Source organism: Buteo buteo, chromosome 17 (genome assembly GCF_964188355.1).
Source record: "Buteo buteo chromosome 17, bButBut1.hap1.1, whole genome shotgun sequence".
Classification (NCBI taxonomy): Eukaryota; Metazoa; Chordata; class Aves; order Accipitriformes; family Accipitridae; genus Buteo; species Buteo buteo.
The window spans coordinates 27,850,941-27,867,071 of NC_134187.1; the positions used below are offsets into that span (position 1 = coordinate 27,850,941).

The 16,131-nt window shown below is 41.8% G+C and overlaps 2 protein-coding genes across 14 annotated transcripts in view; one reads left to right on the forward strand and one right to left on the reverse strand.

The window, feature by feature from the left end:
* Positions 1–1,792, reverse strand: part of DST (dystonin) — a 307,609-nt gene extending 305,817 nt beyond the window's left edge. For 2 of the 9 annotated variants that reach the window (XM_075049347.1, XM_075049329.1), the window contains exons 1-2: positions 1,567–1,792; positions 1,043–1,104 (exon numbers count right to left, since the gene is read on the reverse strand). In XM_075049347.1, coding sequence (XP_074905448.1) covers positions 1,043–1,104; positions 1,567–1,747 — 243 coding nt within the window. In that variant the 5' untranslated portion in view covers positions 1,748–1,792. The remainder of the gene's footprint in view (positions 1–1,042; positions 1,105–1,566) is intronic. The other 7 variants (XM_075049346.1, XM_075049330.1, XM_075049336.1 and 4 more) reach the window with 5 other exon arrangements.
* Positions 1,793–2,011: 219 nt separating this feature from the next.
* Positions 2,012–16,131, forward strand: part of BEND6 (BEN domain containing 6) — a 29,362-nt gene continuing 15,242 nt past the window's right edge. The window contains exons 1-7 of one of the 5 annotated variants that reach the window (XM_075049358.1): positions 2,013–2,298; positions 4,584–4,744; positions 14,198–14,258; positions 14,363–14,599; positions 14,706–14,851; positions 15,365–15,463; positions 15,821–15,998. In XM_075049358.1, the coding sequence (XP_074905459.1) occupies positions 14,252–14,258; positions 14,363–14,599; positions 14,706–14,851; positions 15,365–15,463; positions 15,821–15,998 (667 nt within the window). In that variant the 5' untranslated portion in view covers positions 2,013–2,298; positions 4,584–4,744; positions 14,198–14,251. Of the gene's footprint in view, positions 2,299–4,583; positions 4,745–14,197; positions 14,259–14,362; positions 14,600–14,705; positions 14,852–15,364; positions 15,464–15,820; positions 15,999–16,131 lie in introns of all 5 variants that reach the window. The other 4 variants (XM_075049355.1, XM_075049357.1, XM_075049356.1 and 1 more) reach the window with 4 other exon arrangements.

A 16,131-nucleotide genomic window follows, 5' to 3' on the forward strand; every position in this document is an offset into this window, starting at 1 on the left:
AATCTTTTGACTTCCAGAGGGATATGTTTGTTTGTTTGCTTTACTGCAGCACTGTTCAGTCAATAACAAAACCAGACTTTTCATGGTTTAAAGATAGGATACTCCCTATGTCATCTTCTTTTTTGTGATAGTGGATACAAATTTCAAAATAGTTAGGAGTTTAAAACTAATTGCCAGTATGGACCATGTTGCAAAAATGTATCCCATGCACACTTTTGAAAACATTACTCGTAATTGGGTAATTTTCTTACCCACAACCAGATAAGGAAAAATGCAAATATTTTGAAACAAAAGATTACTTTAGTGCCAGACTGTCTCTCAAGGCTTCCAGAGTAACAGGCAATGGCATGAAGATATGCCTTAAATCAATAGCAGGAAACCCGGCAAGAGAAATACCTAGACAGGAGCTCTACAGGGCATCATGGAAACAAAGTAGATACTAAACCAAATACTATTTTCCATATTTTCCCAGCAATTATGCTCCTTATTCAGAATGCCTAGGAAGTGACCGGGTTTTGTGTTATAATTTTGGCACTGGCACGTAAGAGTTTTGATTCCCCTGACCTATGAATATAGAGTCATGAAACGAGGTGCCTGCCAAGCAGGCTTGTAGTCTGGATCCTTCTGGGATCTCCTGCGGCAGCATCCGAGCTGAGCGGGCAACTTCCCTGGCAGGGAACAAGGTGCAGGTGAGGGCTGGCAGCAAAGCAAGTGAGATGGAAGCTCTGCAGTCACGAAACCTACCAGCTCTGCACGTATTTACAGTGCAGTCAATAACTGGGCTGGGGGTTGCTTTTTGGACAAAGTGAGGTCTGGCACGTACAGTAAGCACAGCTTTTCTTGAAGTAACCAATTGTTTTGGAAATGACACGAATCAGCAGGCCGGTTAGGGTAACACAAGTGAAGAGCTTACATTTTGTGTGGAAAAAAACAAGAAATGAGGGAGGACACGTCTTTCATGCAAAATGAAAACTTTGCTACATGATTGCATTAACAAAAGACCACAACAATATGTACTCAGGTAAAGAGAACAACTTCTGACCTTGAAATTGCGTGCTAAATAAATTACCTCAGAGCGAAAGTGATGAGTTCTCATGACAGCATCTGGAAGGGAAGCAGAAAGACACACAGGCTCCACCAGCTCCACCTCAAGATTTCGCTCCGGCTAACGGTTTTATCTAATTGCTCGCCCTTTGGTGCATATTCCTGGACGGGGGGTCTGGCTCTCCCGGCGCAGCCGGCAGCTCCGCCCGGCATTTATATTTAATTCATCGGGAGGAAGTTGAGCATAAAGTTCTGCCGCACTTGAGAGACCGGGGAGGACCGGGGAGGACCGGGGGGGGCCGGGGGGGGTTTCCCAGCCCCTCGCTTCCCTCCCGCTGGCCGAGGTTTCGCTAAGGGATGGGTGGAGACAAGGCTGCCGCAGTCCTGGGCTCGGCTTGAATTTTCTTTAAAGCCTTCTCCCGGCTCCACTGAGGAAGAGCGGCCCTCCGCCGGCGGTGAACGGCGGGATGGGCCGGGGGGAACCCCCTCTCCGCCCTCGGGGGCGAGCAAAGCATCTCTTACCTCGGCTCCTTGAGCGACCCGAAAAGACGGATTTGATGGGATGCCTCCCTTTCTGGAGCCTGCGGTGCCAGCAGCAGAAGAATAAAATCGTAGCGATGGTCCCCAGCAGCAGCAGGAGCAAGAAGAGGGCGCACTGGATGCTGTAGGGTCTCAGCAGGACCAGGAAAGCCGCCGCAATCATGGCTCAAGCGCCCGGCTGCCCCTGTACGTGCGCGGCTCTGCGGTGAGCGGCGGGGGGCCGGGCAGCACCGGGCGGCCTCTCCCCCCGGCAGCGGGGCGGGCATCGCCGCCGGCACCCGCGCTGCTGGAACCGGCTGGCCGGGCGGGAGGCGGCGGCGCGGGGGAGGAGGAGGAGGAGGAGGAGGAGGCGGAGGCGGAGGGAGGCGGAGAAGGAGGAGGAGCGGGGATGAAATTCGGGCCGTGACTCAGCAGCCGCCACGGCGGCGGCGACGGTTGCGGCGGGGCTTCCCGCTCCGCGCCCGCGCGGCAGCCAGGGCCGGGGAGAGCGGCGGGCTGGGCGCCCGCGGGCACCGGCGGGGCGGGGCGAGGAGGAGGAGGAGGAAGAAAGGAGGAGGAGGAGGAGGAGGTTCTGGTGGTGGTAGCGGTGCCGCCGCCGTGAGGGAGGACGGAGCGCGGCGCAGCCCGCCGCCACAGCGGGGCCTCGGCCGGGGCGGCCGGTGACATCACGCGCCGGAGCTGCTGAGGAGGGAGGTGGAAAATGGCTGCCGCGAGGTACGGGGTTGGCTTCCCCGCGCAGGCCGCGGACCCCCGGGACGGGGGGGAGAGAGGGGCTGCCCCCCCCCCCCCCCCCGCCCCCGCGGAGGGCAGCGACCGGTGGGGGCCCGCGCAGGTCTGTGTGCCTTGGTGGGGGAACGGGGCGGGGGGGGGGGGGGGGGTCTGTGGCGGTGTCCCGGGCAGGTGGAGCTGGGACGCGGGGCACTGATCGCGGCCGGTTTCGTGGCAAAGCTGTCGCGGGGGGGGGGAAGGGGTTGGGAAACGTTAATAAGATGCATCCTGCCGAGGTGATTAGGGTCCTCGTGTCGTGCTGACCCGTGTTTCTGATGCTGGGATTTAGGCGGCAGCTGAGTGAAAGAGCCAGCACCCGCTTTCCCCTGGGTTATGCGTTAAAGCTTCTATACCGGGCGGCGTGCGGTTTGCACACTCGCCGAGACGTTTCCTACACGAAAAAGAAGTTGGCTGGTGCGGGGGTTTGCTGCAGCGAGAAGCTGTTGCAGAGCGATACCGTGTGTATACCCCTCGTCCTGCAGTAAACTGCAGCGCGCTGCAGCAGATGGCATCTCCTGTGCCTTTCGTTCACCGCCTTGCCGGAGCTTGATGCATCGCACAGAGCATAAAAATCCCGGCATGTGCACGTTGCTAATGCAGATAATAACAAGAGTTCACCTCCGTCACTATTGCTACCTCTGTGGCTGTTGCTTTGATGACACCCCATACTTTCAAAGTCTGTTTCAGAGGTCTTTGAAAACGTAGTTCTAAACTCCCTCGTACTACTAAACACACACAAAAAAAATTGTGCTGAAAAAATATCCAGGTACTATTTTGCAATATTGTGTTTGCTTGTGTTACTAGGGAAAAAGTTAGGTTAATTCGAGACAAAGTTCATGCTCTTTTCGTGTATCCTTGATGTGAGCACATAAAGCTGAGGAATGTTTCCGAAACCACAGAAATAATGAAAATCTCTGTGTGAACAGTGGAATAACATTGAAATGTTACTGCTTTATATGACTGCCATAAAACTATATAGAAAAGCATATGTATGAAGTTAAACTACAAAATATACAAGCTGGAAGGACAAAGAGGGTAACATCTGTGGTAGCTTAAGAACAGGAAAAATGATCTCTAGAATACTAAAATTCATTTATCACTGAGCTAATAACATTGTGACACCTTACTGTACCAATAATATTAGGGAAATCCATTTTCATTGAAAGATTCTCTTGATACCAGGTTGGGGGGCTAAGTAAAGAAAGAAAGAAAAAATATGTTGGCTTTTAGGTCTATGATATTTATTCTGGGAATTTTGTATCATTTCATACGATACGCCAACATGGTGAGCCAAATTAGTCTGTCGTATTACTTTGTAAAATGGAAAGTTGCTACATTCAGCCTTTGATTTAAAGCTTTCCCTCACTGCCTAGGAACTGACAAACGTGATAAGGTTGTGTTGCGTCACGTGGTGCAATATTGAAATCTTTCCTAATACCGCAGTACACTGCAGTAAAATGGTTTTAATGCAGATTACCTGGAGATTATTCAAACAGTTCATGTTACCTCACTGTAACATGAAGCAAATCAGCGTGATCCTCCTGGCAGCACACTGCCCTGCTGTAGTATATTGCAGGAGCAGGAAACTTTTTGACACCTTTTGCTCTGCACTGATTTATGTTTTCAGAATAGGATGGTAGAAGAAATGTAGCACAGCAGTCACTGCATGGTAAATTGCAGAGAACTGAGAGGGCACAGTTATTTTCACATTTTTCTCAGGTAACAGAGCATAGAAAGCATTTGACAGACAAATCTCTAATGTTAGCTTGTTAGTTTAAGGTTTATGGTTTTTCCCTTCTAAGACTTGGAGCTCATTGGTGTCTTGAGGATAATATTTTGCCAAAAGGATCTGATAAATTTCATGACAACAGCTTAATTTTTTTTTTCAAATGCAGAAGAAAGTACAGTTTAAGTACGAGAAGTGATGACATGCGTGATTTTTCAGAGAGCTATTGCTTCAGACATCTGAGTCAACTGTCTCGCATGTATAACAAACTGCTGCTATGGCTTTATATTCATTACTGCTCTGTGTTTGTTAAATACTACAGAGTTTGGTAGTGTGGTTAAAATATTACTTTCATGGTGAATAAAGATTTAAGTTGGTGAAGATATTTCACATTAAAAGTAAGCAAACTATATGTGGGTTGGGTTTTTTTCCCACAAAATAGTAATAAAGAAAAATTAAAAGAAGTTTTATATGTATAACATTTTTAATCTAAGCTTCTTTACAGAATGTTTTTCAGGGAACTTTTTATAAATCTTAAGGATGATAAACAGAGAAGAGAAAAGGAATGAAGAGAGAAGGTTAATACAAAACCTCTCAGCTGAGATTTGACCTCAGAAGGAGAATCCTGGAGGTGAAGCTATTTCAGAGAAGAGGAAGTAGAAGAAGGTAAGGAAGTCTTGAGAGCAGCTGTGACAAGAGTGTATGGAATGGCAATGGAGGTCAGAAAAGAGATCTAAGTTGTTGAGTTGCTGAATTAAGTCCTAAGGTGTTTTATAATCTAAGAAGGCAGCCATTGACCCTGAAAAAAGTAAGGGATACTGTTGCCATTTCAGAGTAGGTGTGATGTGGCCATGCTTTTGTGGAAATGTGAGAAGATGGGAGGTAGCATCCTGCAGGTGCTTTTTTTCGTGGGGATCACAGGGAAACAGAGCAGCGACAAAGTCACGGGCATAGCTGAAGTTTTTGGCAGCAGGCTTGGAAGCAGCCTTTTACTTGAGCAATGCTGACGGAGGAGGTGGTGATAAGTACTTGGCAGAGGGATGAAAAAGGAAAATTCTGCCTCAGAGGCTCCATGGAAAAGACGTGACCAGCAAACGTTTACATTGGGAAGGGACAGGAGGATGTTTCTCTGGTTGCAGTCACTCTTGAATGCAGTTGCTTACCTATTTTCCCAAGTTGCGTGAGAGAGGGGAACAGCACGGAAATTATGTCAAACTTCTGCAGTTTAATGGAAGAGTTGAGCAGGGAATGTGTTGTAGCAGCAGCAGCCCTCCTGCAGGGAGACAAGGCACTGTTGACCTAAAATACTCTTTCAGACAGTCTCTCATGATAACCTGTTCTGACTCAGCAGTCTTGCCCAGCAAGGCTGAAGGCAGAGATACTTTCTTCCCTTACCCTTGCCCTGTATGCAGAATTGCAGTACCATCTATGGACTAGTGCATACTCCTTGCTAATTTATGTGAGGTTCAGCAATGCTTTTTAAAAGAAACTAAAAATCCTAGCTGAGTACCATGGGTTAGGCTGAAACAAGAAAAATTTAAATTACAAAAAGAAAATGTTATGGTATTTTGAGTGGAGAAGCCATGTCTGCAGAGATATGCTGACCTCCTCCAATGTGAGCTGTGGGATTCAAGGGCAGTCCACAATTCTGCAAAGGCACCTCTCTGCTCTTAGAGATTCAGGCCTTGTGGACTCATGTTGCAATTAGAAGACTCCCTGTATCAGTGAGCCGAAAGAAAAAGGTCACATGCTAGATCTGGTGGTGTGGACATAAGAATAGGATATGATACATGATATGATTTCAGAAGAGTTGCTGATAAAGTGAAAGGGTAAGATCATTTCCTTTCACGGGTATGTAGGAATGCTTTAAGGACTTCTACTGATTAATTCTAATTAAGTAAAATATTCTCTTAAATGACTACTTAACTGGTTAGAACGGTTCTCTAATCATCTAATACTCCTTAACAAAATACTGGGGTTTTTTCTAATCAAACAGGAACCAAAGTAAATACAGTAAAAACCAAAGAAGCAAGCAAAGTAAATACAGAAAATATCATAGTATCTGAGTATTATCAACTTCATTCAATAAAATAATTGACTTTCCCCCTCAGTATTCTACTTCATGGGTTATGTGCTGTCCTCAGTGTGCTTCCTAGCAGTTTAAGCATGATGTATGAGAAGATGTTGTGGGAGTTTCTGGCAGATGATTAAACCCTATACAATACATTCTTCAGCTGAAAGAGTAACAACTTCCAGCTTGATATGGGCATCACACTTAAAAAAAAAAATCTCTTATGTGAAACGGTATGTTCTAAATTCAGCAAGGTTATTGCAAATCTTTGTTCTGCAAAACTTGTTAAATTGTTTGCTCCATACAGTGCTTTGTATGTTTGGGAGGCACATTAGCATCAGTTAATTCTCACACTATCCTTGAAATAAGGTAAATATGTATTATTAATTCAGATCCTTTGAAAAGAGAAGCTAAATTGTAAAGGTTGTATGGTTTACCCAAGACCAAACTGTGTGATTCCAGTGCTACAGACTAGACACCTCCATGACTGGAACATTTTGCCACCTGCAGGTGTCTTAGGTGACTATGTAAAACCAAATTCCTGCCTGCTTTATATATGTAGAGTTAATTGTCCTTATTTTGCAGGTTCATCAACTCACACAGCTTGCATGTTTTGATTCCTTCTGTTTATTAGGCTGAATGTAAATTGAATGGAATATGAGCCATGTAGTTGTGCACTCATGGCTTACAGTGTTGCTGGAAAAATACTGGCACGAATTCTGTGGGCATAAATTGACTTTGCAGATGGAGAGGCTGATCTGGAGCCTAAATGGAAATATACTGCTAAAGCTCCTAAGGCTTTTTTTTTTTTTTTTTTTTTTTTAATTTTATTACAGCAGTGGCATGCCCCTTTATCCTTGGTTAAAAGTTGCTCTGTATTCATTTTTGGCAGTGTTTAATGTGGCAGTTCTCAATCTGAATGTGGCCTTGCATCCCAGAGGAAATTGGACTTCATTAGTATTTTATGTGTATAATTGGAAGTTGTTTAAGGATTGTTTCAGAATGGTATACAACACTAGTCATTCAGCTCTTACATTATTTTATAAAGTTAGGTTGAACTACAAACACTAAAAAGACATTTAATTTTACAGGAGTGGAAAAAATAGCTCTAATAAGGTTTGAGGTTGTCATCCTTGCAGGGAAGATGCCTTTCTTTCTTTTCTCCTAAGTGCGCACAGGACTACTCTTAGTTGTAGTAATATTTCCTGGAGTAAGAGGACAATGTGTATGTTTCTTGTTCTAGCTTGTGACCTTTAATATTAACACAGATTTTTTTTTTTAAACTGGAGTTCATCAAGTCCATTCCCTCCTAGCAACATGCTGCAAAAACAGAGCAAGCAACTGAGGAAGAGCTTTAGAGTAAAAGAGCAGGCACTTTGAGTATTAACCAGGCATGACTTCTAATCTATCATCGCTCACCTATGACAACCAATAAAGACATATGAGTAGAGATAGTTAAGATGCCGCTAGATTATTAAATACTGACCAGAGCTCAAGCCTGGAATTTCTTAGCTGCAATTTCAGTTCTGTGCTCTCAGAGTTGAAGAGAGAATGTCACCAATAGTAATGTTTGGGGCAGCACAGCTTATCAAAAGATATAAGATAGCTTATGCCAATTTATAAAAAGAGTAAAATGCATCCTCTTATGAACTCTCACAACAGGTTATCAGTGTGTTTGGTTTAACAAGTCCAATTTGAAAATACATTAGTTGCATATGGAAAGGATGTCTGGTATTTTTTCAGACTTTTAGGAAAAGGGTATTTGACTGCTTGGGCTGTTACGTAGAGCAAGTACACAGTTTTTGCATCTCAGCACAGATTTGTATGTGGTCAAACTTTCCCTAATGATGTTGTCTTCCCATAAACATCTTTAGACAAAATAAGTGAATATATCGCTGGTCTTTAACCTTTATAATTTAGGAGCTGTTAAGATGTGTTGTGTTGAATTACCCAAGCCAGGTCAGAATGAGTACGGCCAAGTGTTGGACTCTACAGAGCCATGCTGACTTGTTTCTCCTCCCAGGCTACTTGCTGCTTCTAAGAATTTGGATATATTAACCTGCATGGAAAGAGCTTTCATGTGACTATGCAAATTCCTGTAGCTTGGGTATCTCATCCAGTTCAAAAATAAACTGATTTTTGTTGGTCTGTATATTAATACATTTTGTTGAGCATGGCATTTGTGAACAAGCAAATCAAAGTGGGTATTAGTTTTCCATCTGTCAGCTGTGAAATAGCTATTTAATAAAGGTACTAATCTGTGATGTAGAATTAAGATAACTTCCTGCGTCTTGTTATTTGGCATATTGTTATCTTTATGGGAATCTTTTACTGAATGTAGTATTAAAATACAGATAAATAAATGTATGTGGTTTATAGGCACGTGAGGTATCTAAGCTCCTATTTAAACTCTGTTCAATCATTTGGGCTTCTTGAATATATGTGTTTAGTGCCATTTGAGGTGCCTGGAGTTAGTAATGACCCTCGTGAGCCTGGAAGAGGGTTTAGGCCCTATGTGAGATATGTGTCTATCAGAAGAGGCAGTTGGAGGTCAGGCATAATAATTTATGGTATCTAAGATTGCACCATGCATTTATTTTTAGGCAATGGAATTGAGCCCTAGAGCATTTGAAATAAGCTGAATTGCTCTCTAGGGAGCTTTAATTGTGTTTGATAGGGACTTGACTCTTACAACTGTTGGAGTTGCTAAAGGCTGAGACATCTCCAAAGGGATGGCCCGTGTGATAAAAGACCTATGGGAGATTTGCACTTCTGGAGTAGCAGCTGAAGGCCAAGCAGAATACCAGAAGACAGTGGTGCTAGACACCTACGTTTAGGAAGACAAATTGATCCCTAGTTCTACAGTGATTACAGTGATAACTTAGATACCTGGTGCACCAGTGACACCTAAATGTAAACATCTTAACCTAGAACCGAATCCTGCACTGAAAGCCCAATAATGATGCTGGGTTGCTATCTTAAAATTTATTGAAATGAATGCCATGTTTCACTGTTAGTTGAACAAAAGTTTAGGACTTCTAGACTTACTAAATATACCTGCTTAATAAATTAACTATTCATCCTTTTCTATCATTCAGTGTTATAAATACAATTAATGGTTTGATGCAAAAATCAGAGGTTTTCTAATAAACTTCTTCAAGCTTTTGATTTAAGCCACAGTCCTACAAAGGGCTTTGGCATATTTAGGTATTAATATTACTTTATAGAACTTCTAGGTTGCTAAAACTTGCTAAAACTTGCCATGCAGCTAGGTTGCATGGAGGGCACTACTGTGAAAAATAAAATGGCTTCATTAATTCATTGAGCCACTCAAATGGATTTTAATATGTGGGACAAGGTATGGGCCAAATTCTGCATCTCACCCTGTGGATTGTAAATGCTGCTGAGGCTTTGAAGTCAATGAGAAATGTGTGTAAATAAGGCCAGAAGGTGTTGCTTTACCATGAATAACATAAGTTCTTAGAAAAGTATCTCAGATTATTTCATAGCTAGTCACACCAGGACAGCAATCTACAGTCAGGAAGTGAGCTGTTGAATCGGTAATAAAAATCATGTAGTTCTATCCTTCCTGTGGAAGTCAAGTGGGATCATTTCTGTGCATTTATAGTCTGAAAAGTTATAGATGCCCTCCCAGATATCCAGCTGAATTTGGAACAGAGCAATACTGATGATTGTGGAAAATCTGTACTTTGTATTTCTCAGCTGAGAGCTGCAGATATGTGTTTTTAAGTCATATTTTCCCATAAAATGACTAAGATATCACACTGTAAAACTTCCGAGCACTAACAACACTTCTGCATTCTTCTAGCAGTGCCTAATTCCACTGAAACCATTAGTAAATCTTCCACTGGTTTCAGGGGAATAAGATATGAACCCACAACAGGGCATGTAACATACTTAAATATGGTCATGTTTTCCATCATACACTTGCTACAAAGAACTGGGAATTTTGAGACTTCAGTGCAGCCCAAGAGTTTTACACCACCATTGTATTTAATGTCCTGACAAGTTCAATGTAAAATGCCACAGTCTAAGTAACACAAACCAAATCTGCAACTACCACTCATTATGCTGAATTGGAAATAAATAGTTTTGAGTGAGGTAGATGAATTTCTAGCCCAGTAAAAGTTGTTTTTTGGTATTTTTTTCAAAGGAAAACTGGGATTATTAAAGGCTGAACGTAGAGGGTAGATAATATGACATGTTAGTACTTTATTATGGATCTGTGTTGCACGGCTGTGGTTTGCACAGGTTCTTGTTTTGCTGAAATAAGTGGCAAAGCCCTGTTTTAAGCTGGCAGAATCAGACCCATTGAGTGGGCCTACAATCTCATGTTGTAAATTTGTAATACTTTACACTGCGTTTACTGAAAGGAAAGAGAAATAATGATCTCAGCATGCCATCTGCCAGCTCACTGGCTGAATGGAACAGACTACGTCAGTCAAAGGGTGAGATATGTCTTTAAATGACTTCTGTGGTTTGGGGTTTTTTTTGTTGTTGTTCTAGCTTTTGGGGTTGCTTAGTAACAATATTCTGTGTGCAGAATTTGTAGCATCTGTGCAGAATGTGAGGTGTTAACATGTTTGTAAAAATTAAGAGTCCAATTAATGTTTCCTCGGCAGAGCTTTAAAATTAAATGGCTCCTTCCTGGGTTTTTTTTATCCCCTTCTACAAATTACCTGCTTTTAGAAAATGTAAAGACAGCCTTATGTCTTAGAACAGTGAAAAATCATAAAATTGCATTTCAGTACTTCTCAAATAAGTAGCTAGTGTTTTCAAATGGAGAATATAGCAGAATTAAGTAACTTGCAAAACATAAGTGGCTTTCAAAGGTCATATAATTCTGTCTTTGTGGTTAGTAGCTCCACACAGGATAATGTCTGTGAACGATTATATATCTTCCAATTAAACCACTGAACAAAGCACTCAGTGTCAGAAATCTTACTTGATGACTTGCAGAACTGTGTTAGATTTAAAACAGAGAACCAGATACACTTCAGCAGGCTTCATACTCCATCCTTTTGGCTCCCTATAGCAGAAGGTCTACTGGAATCTATCCTACTATTCAAAATCTATTAAAAAATAGAAAAAGCTAATACAGGATGGGTTGGATCAAGCCAGCTGATAGAATCAGGAGACATACCTACACCTGTATAGTCACTGAATAGTCCGTGGAGAGAAATAGGCTCTCCCAGACAGTAAGTCATCTGCTGCCTTTTAGCTATGTGTCTTAGGGTGAGATGAATCACCTGTCTTTCAGCGGTGACTAAGCCAAATGTGGCTAGACAACCTCTCATTTTTAAGGCAGTAAAAGTTTGGTAAGATTAATCCCACTTCCCAAGATTATTTTTTTTTTCCTGATGATACAGTATACTTTGCCTTTGATCTGTTTTGGCACATAAAACATTTTGGAGGGAGGCATCTGCAGCAGTCTTGACTCAGGCAGGGTTTACATTGACTCCAGTAGGAGAACAGGGTGAGAAAACAATGCAGGACTTCTCTTCCAGTAAGTGTTTTACTGTTCCATTTCCTCATTGCCTCACAGGCAAGAATCTTGACAGCTCAAAAGATCTTTATAGATGATGTAGATAAATTGCTGAGCTCCAAGTCCTGCCATGACCATGGTAGAAATTGTCCCTAGCTTTGAGCGGCTGCATGGATTTTTGTGGATCCAGGTGTTTGTCTGCTGTAAAGACTGTGCAAGGGGTTTTGCTGGCTGTGGCCTTCACAGTGTCTACTAGTGGCACCAGGCTGTTATTGTGGGCTCCAGACATCCGTAAGTCCACATGTCCATTGACTTCATTAAGCTGTATAACATGGATGCAAGTCTAATACCTTCCAAAAGCTGTTGGACTTGCTACTGCTGTGCTCGGACAGCATAGTGTGTATTTGAATAGCCCCAGTGCCGTGGGAAATCATCACTTACCCTCCATGCTATGAACAGCCTGTGTATTCAGAGTGTCCCTGGAAATCCTGGGCTGGCTTGCAAACCCTGTACAAACGCAGACCACAAGGCTGTCCCATGGCTCGGAGAATATCTGTCTCAATATAAAATGAGAGACAACATACAGACTGTTAGAGGACTATGGGGAAACGTTAAAAAAAATATAGAAGTCAGTCAATCAGCTATTAGTCTTAGCATACTGGCAGCTCTAACTTTGCTGCAATTCTGTTGATCTTATGTGGGCTTTTAGGAAGGTAATGACGTAGCTCACAACTGCCAAGGAGGGAAAAGCTCAAAGTATTTCATTTGAGAATTGAAGAACTGGGTGATGGGGATTGCTGTGCTGGGTTGATCAGAGGTAGAAGTTAACATCTTCATGCCAGATGAGAAATGTTAAGCTAACTTCTTTTGAAAAAGAAGGAAGAATACTGATGCCCAATCTGATTGCATACACCAGCTGTTTTACATCTGGTACATTGTTGTTCGCACAAACATCCCATTTCATTTTGGATCTCACCTATCCCTAGTGAGGTCAGTGCTGAAACTTTTCTTCCTTTGGGTTCTGCTTTGTCTCAATATTTATTCATTTGAACGATCCCTGTCTCTGGTATGAGAATCCACTCGGCATGGATTGGTGGCAGAATGAGGCCTCCAGTGATTCATGTCAAGCATAGATAGTCAGGCTGCTTCCTCTCCAGAATTTGCATGGCATGGATGTTTCCTGGTCTTTCTAACTCTCTTTAAAGAAAATTAATGTGAATTCTTGAAAATACAGTCTCCTTCAGCAGGGCAGTACTTAACAATCCTACTGCTATCACAGTCAACACATTCCGCGTAAAAGCATGATTTAATACTCTTTTTAATTGTGATTTCTTACGCTGCTTGCCTCATTGTATTACTAAATTCGTTGACAAGAGCACAGCTGTTTTTCACAAATTAACAAGTTCACCCCTGTGTGAAAAGCCAGCTCTGTTGAGGTGTTGCACAGACATAGTGAATAATTGTGAGCTGGGCTTCTGCAAACGAATTGATGTTGCTTCTTGGAGCACCGCAGCCAGATTTTCTCACTTTGACATAATCGCCCCATGTAATTCTCCTTTCCTACCTCTGAGTTACCTTTTTGACAACCTCTGCATGAAGCACTAGATTTGCTTCTGACTGACTGAGGCCAAGTAAATCACAAATCACGCTGTCACATCTGGAAATTCATGAGTTTTCAGCTCTGTAAAAGTACTTTAGCTCTATGAACTGACAAGCTAAGCCATATATGTGTTTTGGAAAGAAGATCAAGGTTTGACAAAACCAGATTTTCTATTTATTGGGTTTATCTGATTTAATAATTTTAAAGTAGAAAATATTTTCTCTGAGTATAATGGAAACACTTAAATGAACTGGTTACATTTCCAGTAGAGTTTAATAATGTATGTTACGTTTCACACTTCCATATAAGGCATATCAGCTTAATTAGAAAAATAAAACACAAAGTCTGACTTGTTTCCTTCTCCCAGTGTAGAACTTCAGTGCTTTAAAAAGCCCAGAAATGGTCTTTTGCTTTAAAAATATTGTTTTATGTAAGCAAAGGATTTAGCTATATACTTGGGTTTGTATTCTCCTTGTTGCTGTTATTCTTCATGAAGCAGCCCAGCTCTCTTCCAGTCCTCAGCCTGTCATTTCTTTTGTACGTCAAGTTTTCCACTGCCAGAATGTATCATCCCTCACTTAGTCAGTTGTCCTGGGTTGTTCTGGGTTGGTTTTTAGTGGCTGCAATTGTACATCTTGCTGCCTGTGAGATGATTAATACAGCCCTGGAAGTCATACATCCCTCTTAATAGCATGTATCGCTAGTACTTTCTTTTGTTCTAGGGAAAGTTTTTATCGCACCTGTATCTTTTAGTCAGATGCTGGACTGAAAACATTTGTTGGGGCAAATGTAGTAGTAATAGACATCCCAGCCAGGAGATAGATTAGGCGTGGTAGTAATATGGAAGCAAGGGCTCTGTGAGTGAAAGCTGTTTTCTGTGCATAGTTTTGGAGGCAACTGTCTGATGTGCATGTATTGAGCAGACCATCTCCCATCTTTCAGGGGACATATAACATGCTGCTTGGCTAGTTTTCACCTCCTTGTCCAGGATATTTCATGCAAGGTAATTACCAATATCCAGGAATAGAAGGGTTGTTTGGGGCTTTTTGAAGTATTCTTGTAACATTCCTGTGGCATGACACAGTAACAGCTATTTTTCCTATGAAGTCCTGCAGGCAGTGTCTGTGTGGCAAGACAACCACTTAAAAATGAAAAAATTCACACTGTTTGATTTTGTAAATGATAATTCACTGCAAATTGGAGAGACTTCATGGATACAGGACCTTCCCAGTGATGACAATGAACTAGAAAGACTTCTGAAACCAAATGAGCACGTGCTAGTAAACTGGCCTGTGGGAAAAAGAAAGACAGAAAAACACCTGGTGAAAATTGTGTACATGAGTGGTGAGTGCAGTTCCAGAGAATTTGTCTGATATGAAATTTTAATCTAGTTTTAAGGTATTGCTACCTGTTTTTCTGTGCTTTGGCCTTTTTTTTCCATCACTTCAAGACGACCCCCAAGAGCTGGTGCAAATGATGCAAAAGATATTACGAGCAGATGAAATTACAAAAATACAAGTCCTTGGAAAAGGCAAGAGGAAGAGGATAGAAATGATATTCTCAGAAAGTGAGGACAGTGACCTGGATAAAGAACAGGTGAGTTTCTCTCTTTACATGCCTGATATTGGTAGGCCCAAAATGGAATGAAACAGACTGTAACTATTGATTCTTCACGCTATAATACACAAAATATGTATAGGAAAGGTAGGAATACCTTTACTATTCTTCACATGGTACCTCAGCACAATAACCTGTCAGAATAATTAGGCCAATAGATTTTGTCCTTTGCTATTTAAAGATAAAAGTGTTATTCAAGACTTGGATGCTCTGTAGCTACATTACATTTTCTCCCATAAGACAGAAATCTGACCACTGCCTCAGAAAGGGAAGGAACCAGGTTTTCTGAGCTTTGCATTGTGCTGAGATCTGTAGTGACAAAATGTAGGGAAAGAAAACATAAATCTTAACAAAAAGTTACAAACATATTTTGCAAAAATACTAACCAAGAATGTCAAGCGCACAGTGAATAAAAGTTTATGGTGTACTATGAGATACTGTAATGAAAGGCTTTATAGGAATGCAAAGGGACTATTATGCTCTTGTTTACAGGGGAAGATGATGAAGCATATAAAAAGAAATAAATCATTGCAGGCATCTGCTCCTGCCAACATCCTGAGTCAACTTGAAACATCTTTAATTAACAAACAGGTAAACATCTCATCTTCAGCAGTTTTAATGTATTAAGTAAAAGCAAACTGAAATGTATGTGTTTAGGGGAGCATATGACTTTTTTTTTAGTGAAGTTAACAGTTCTAAAAGACATTACCTTAGAAAATTGGTGAATGGAGAACAGAGAGAAGTACCTAACAGTTACGTGTTACACTGACATTTCATTTTTAACTTCAATAGGAATAGTAACAGCTATTATTAAAATGCACTGACTGTTTATACATTCTGTGTACAAAGAGAATATTCTGATTTAGCCAGATATTTTCATGTTAGTTTTAATGCTTTAATTTTATGTTGTTGTTGCTCTAGATAGCACGGTTTGGTTTTTTTTCCCAGAGAGAACCGTATTCAGGAAGCAACTTTCTGTACAGTGAAAGTAGCAGTGATGATGAAGAGCCTTTATTTCAACTATCCAAGGTAGAACTGTGTGCCAAAATAAAAAGTCTCAAGAGGAAGCTGAAAGACACCATGAGAGAAAACTGCCGCCTAAGGCAGTCCCTGGTGATGCTTCAAGGTAAAGTCAGGGGAAGTATTTTGATGAAGAGGAAAGACTGAAGGTCATGAAAAGCTTGATTTATAAGAGCCCATTTGGATGGGTATTATGAATGCCTAAGCACCTGACATGATCAAGGCCTACCATTAGCACC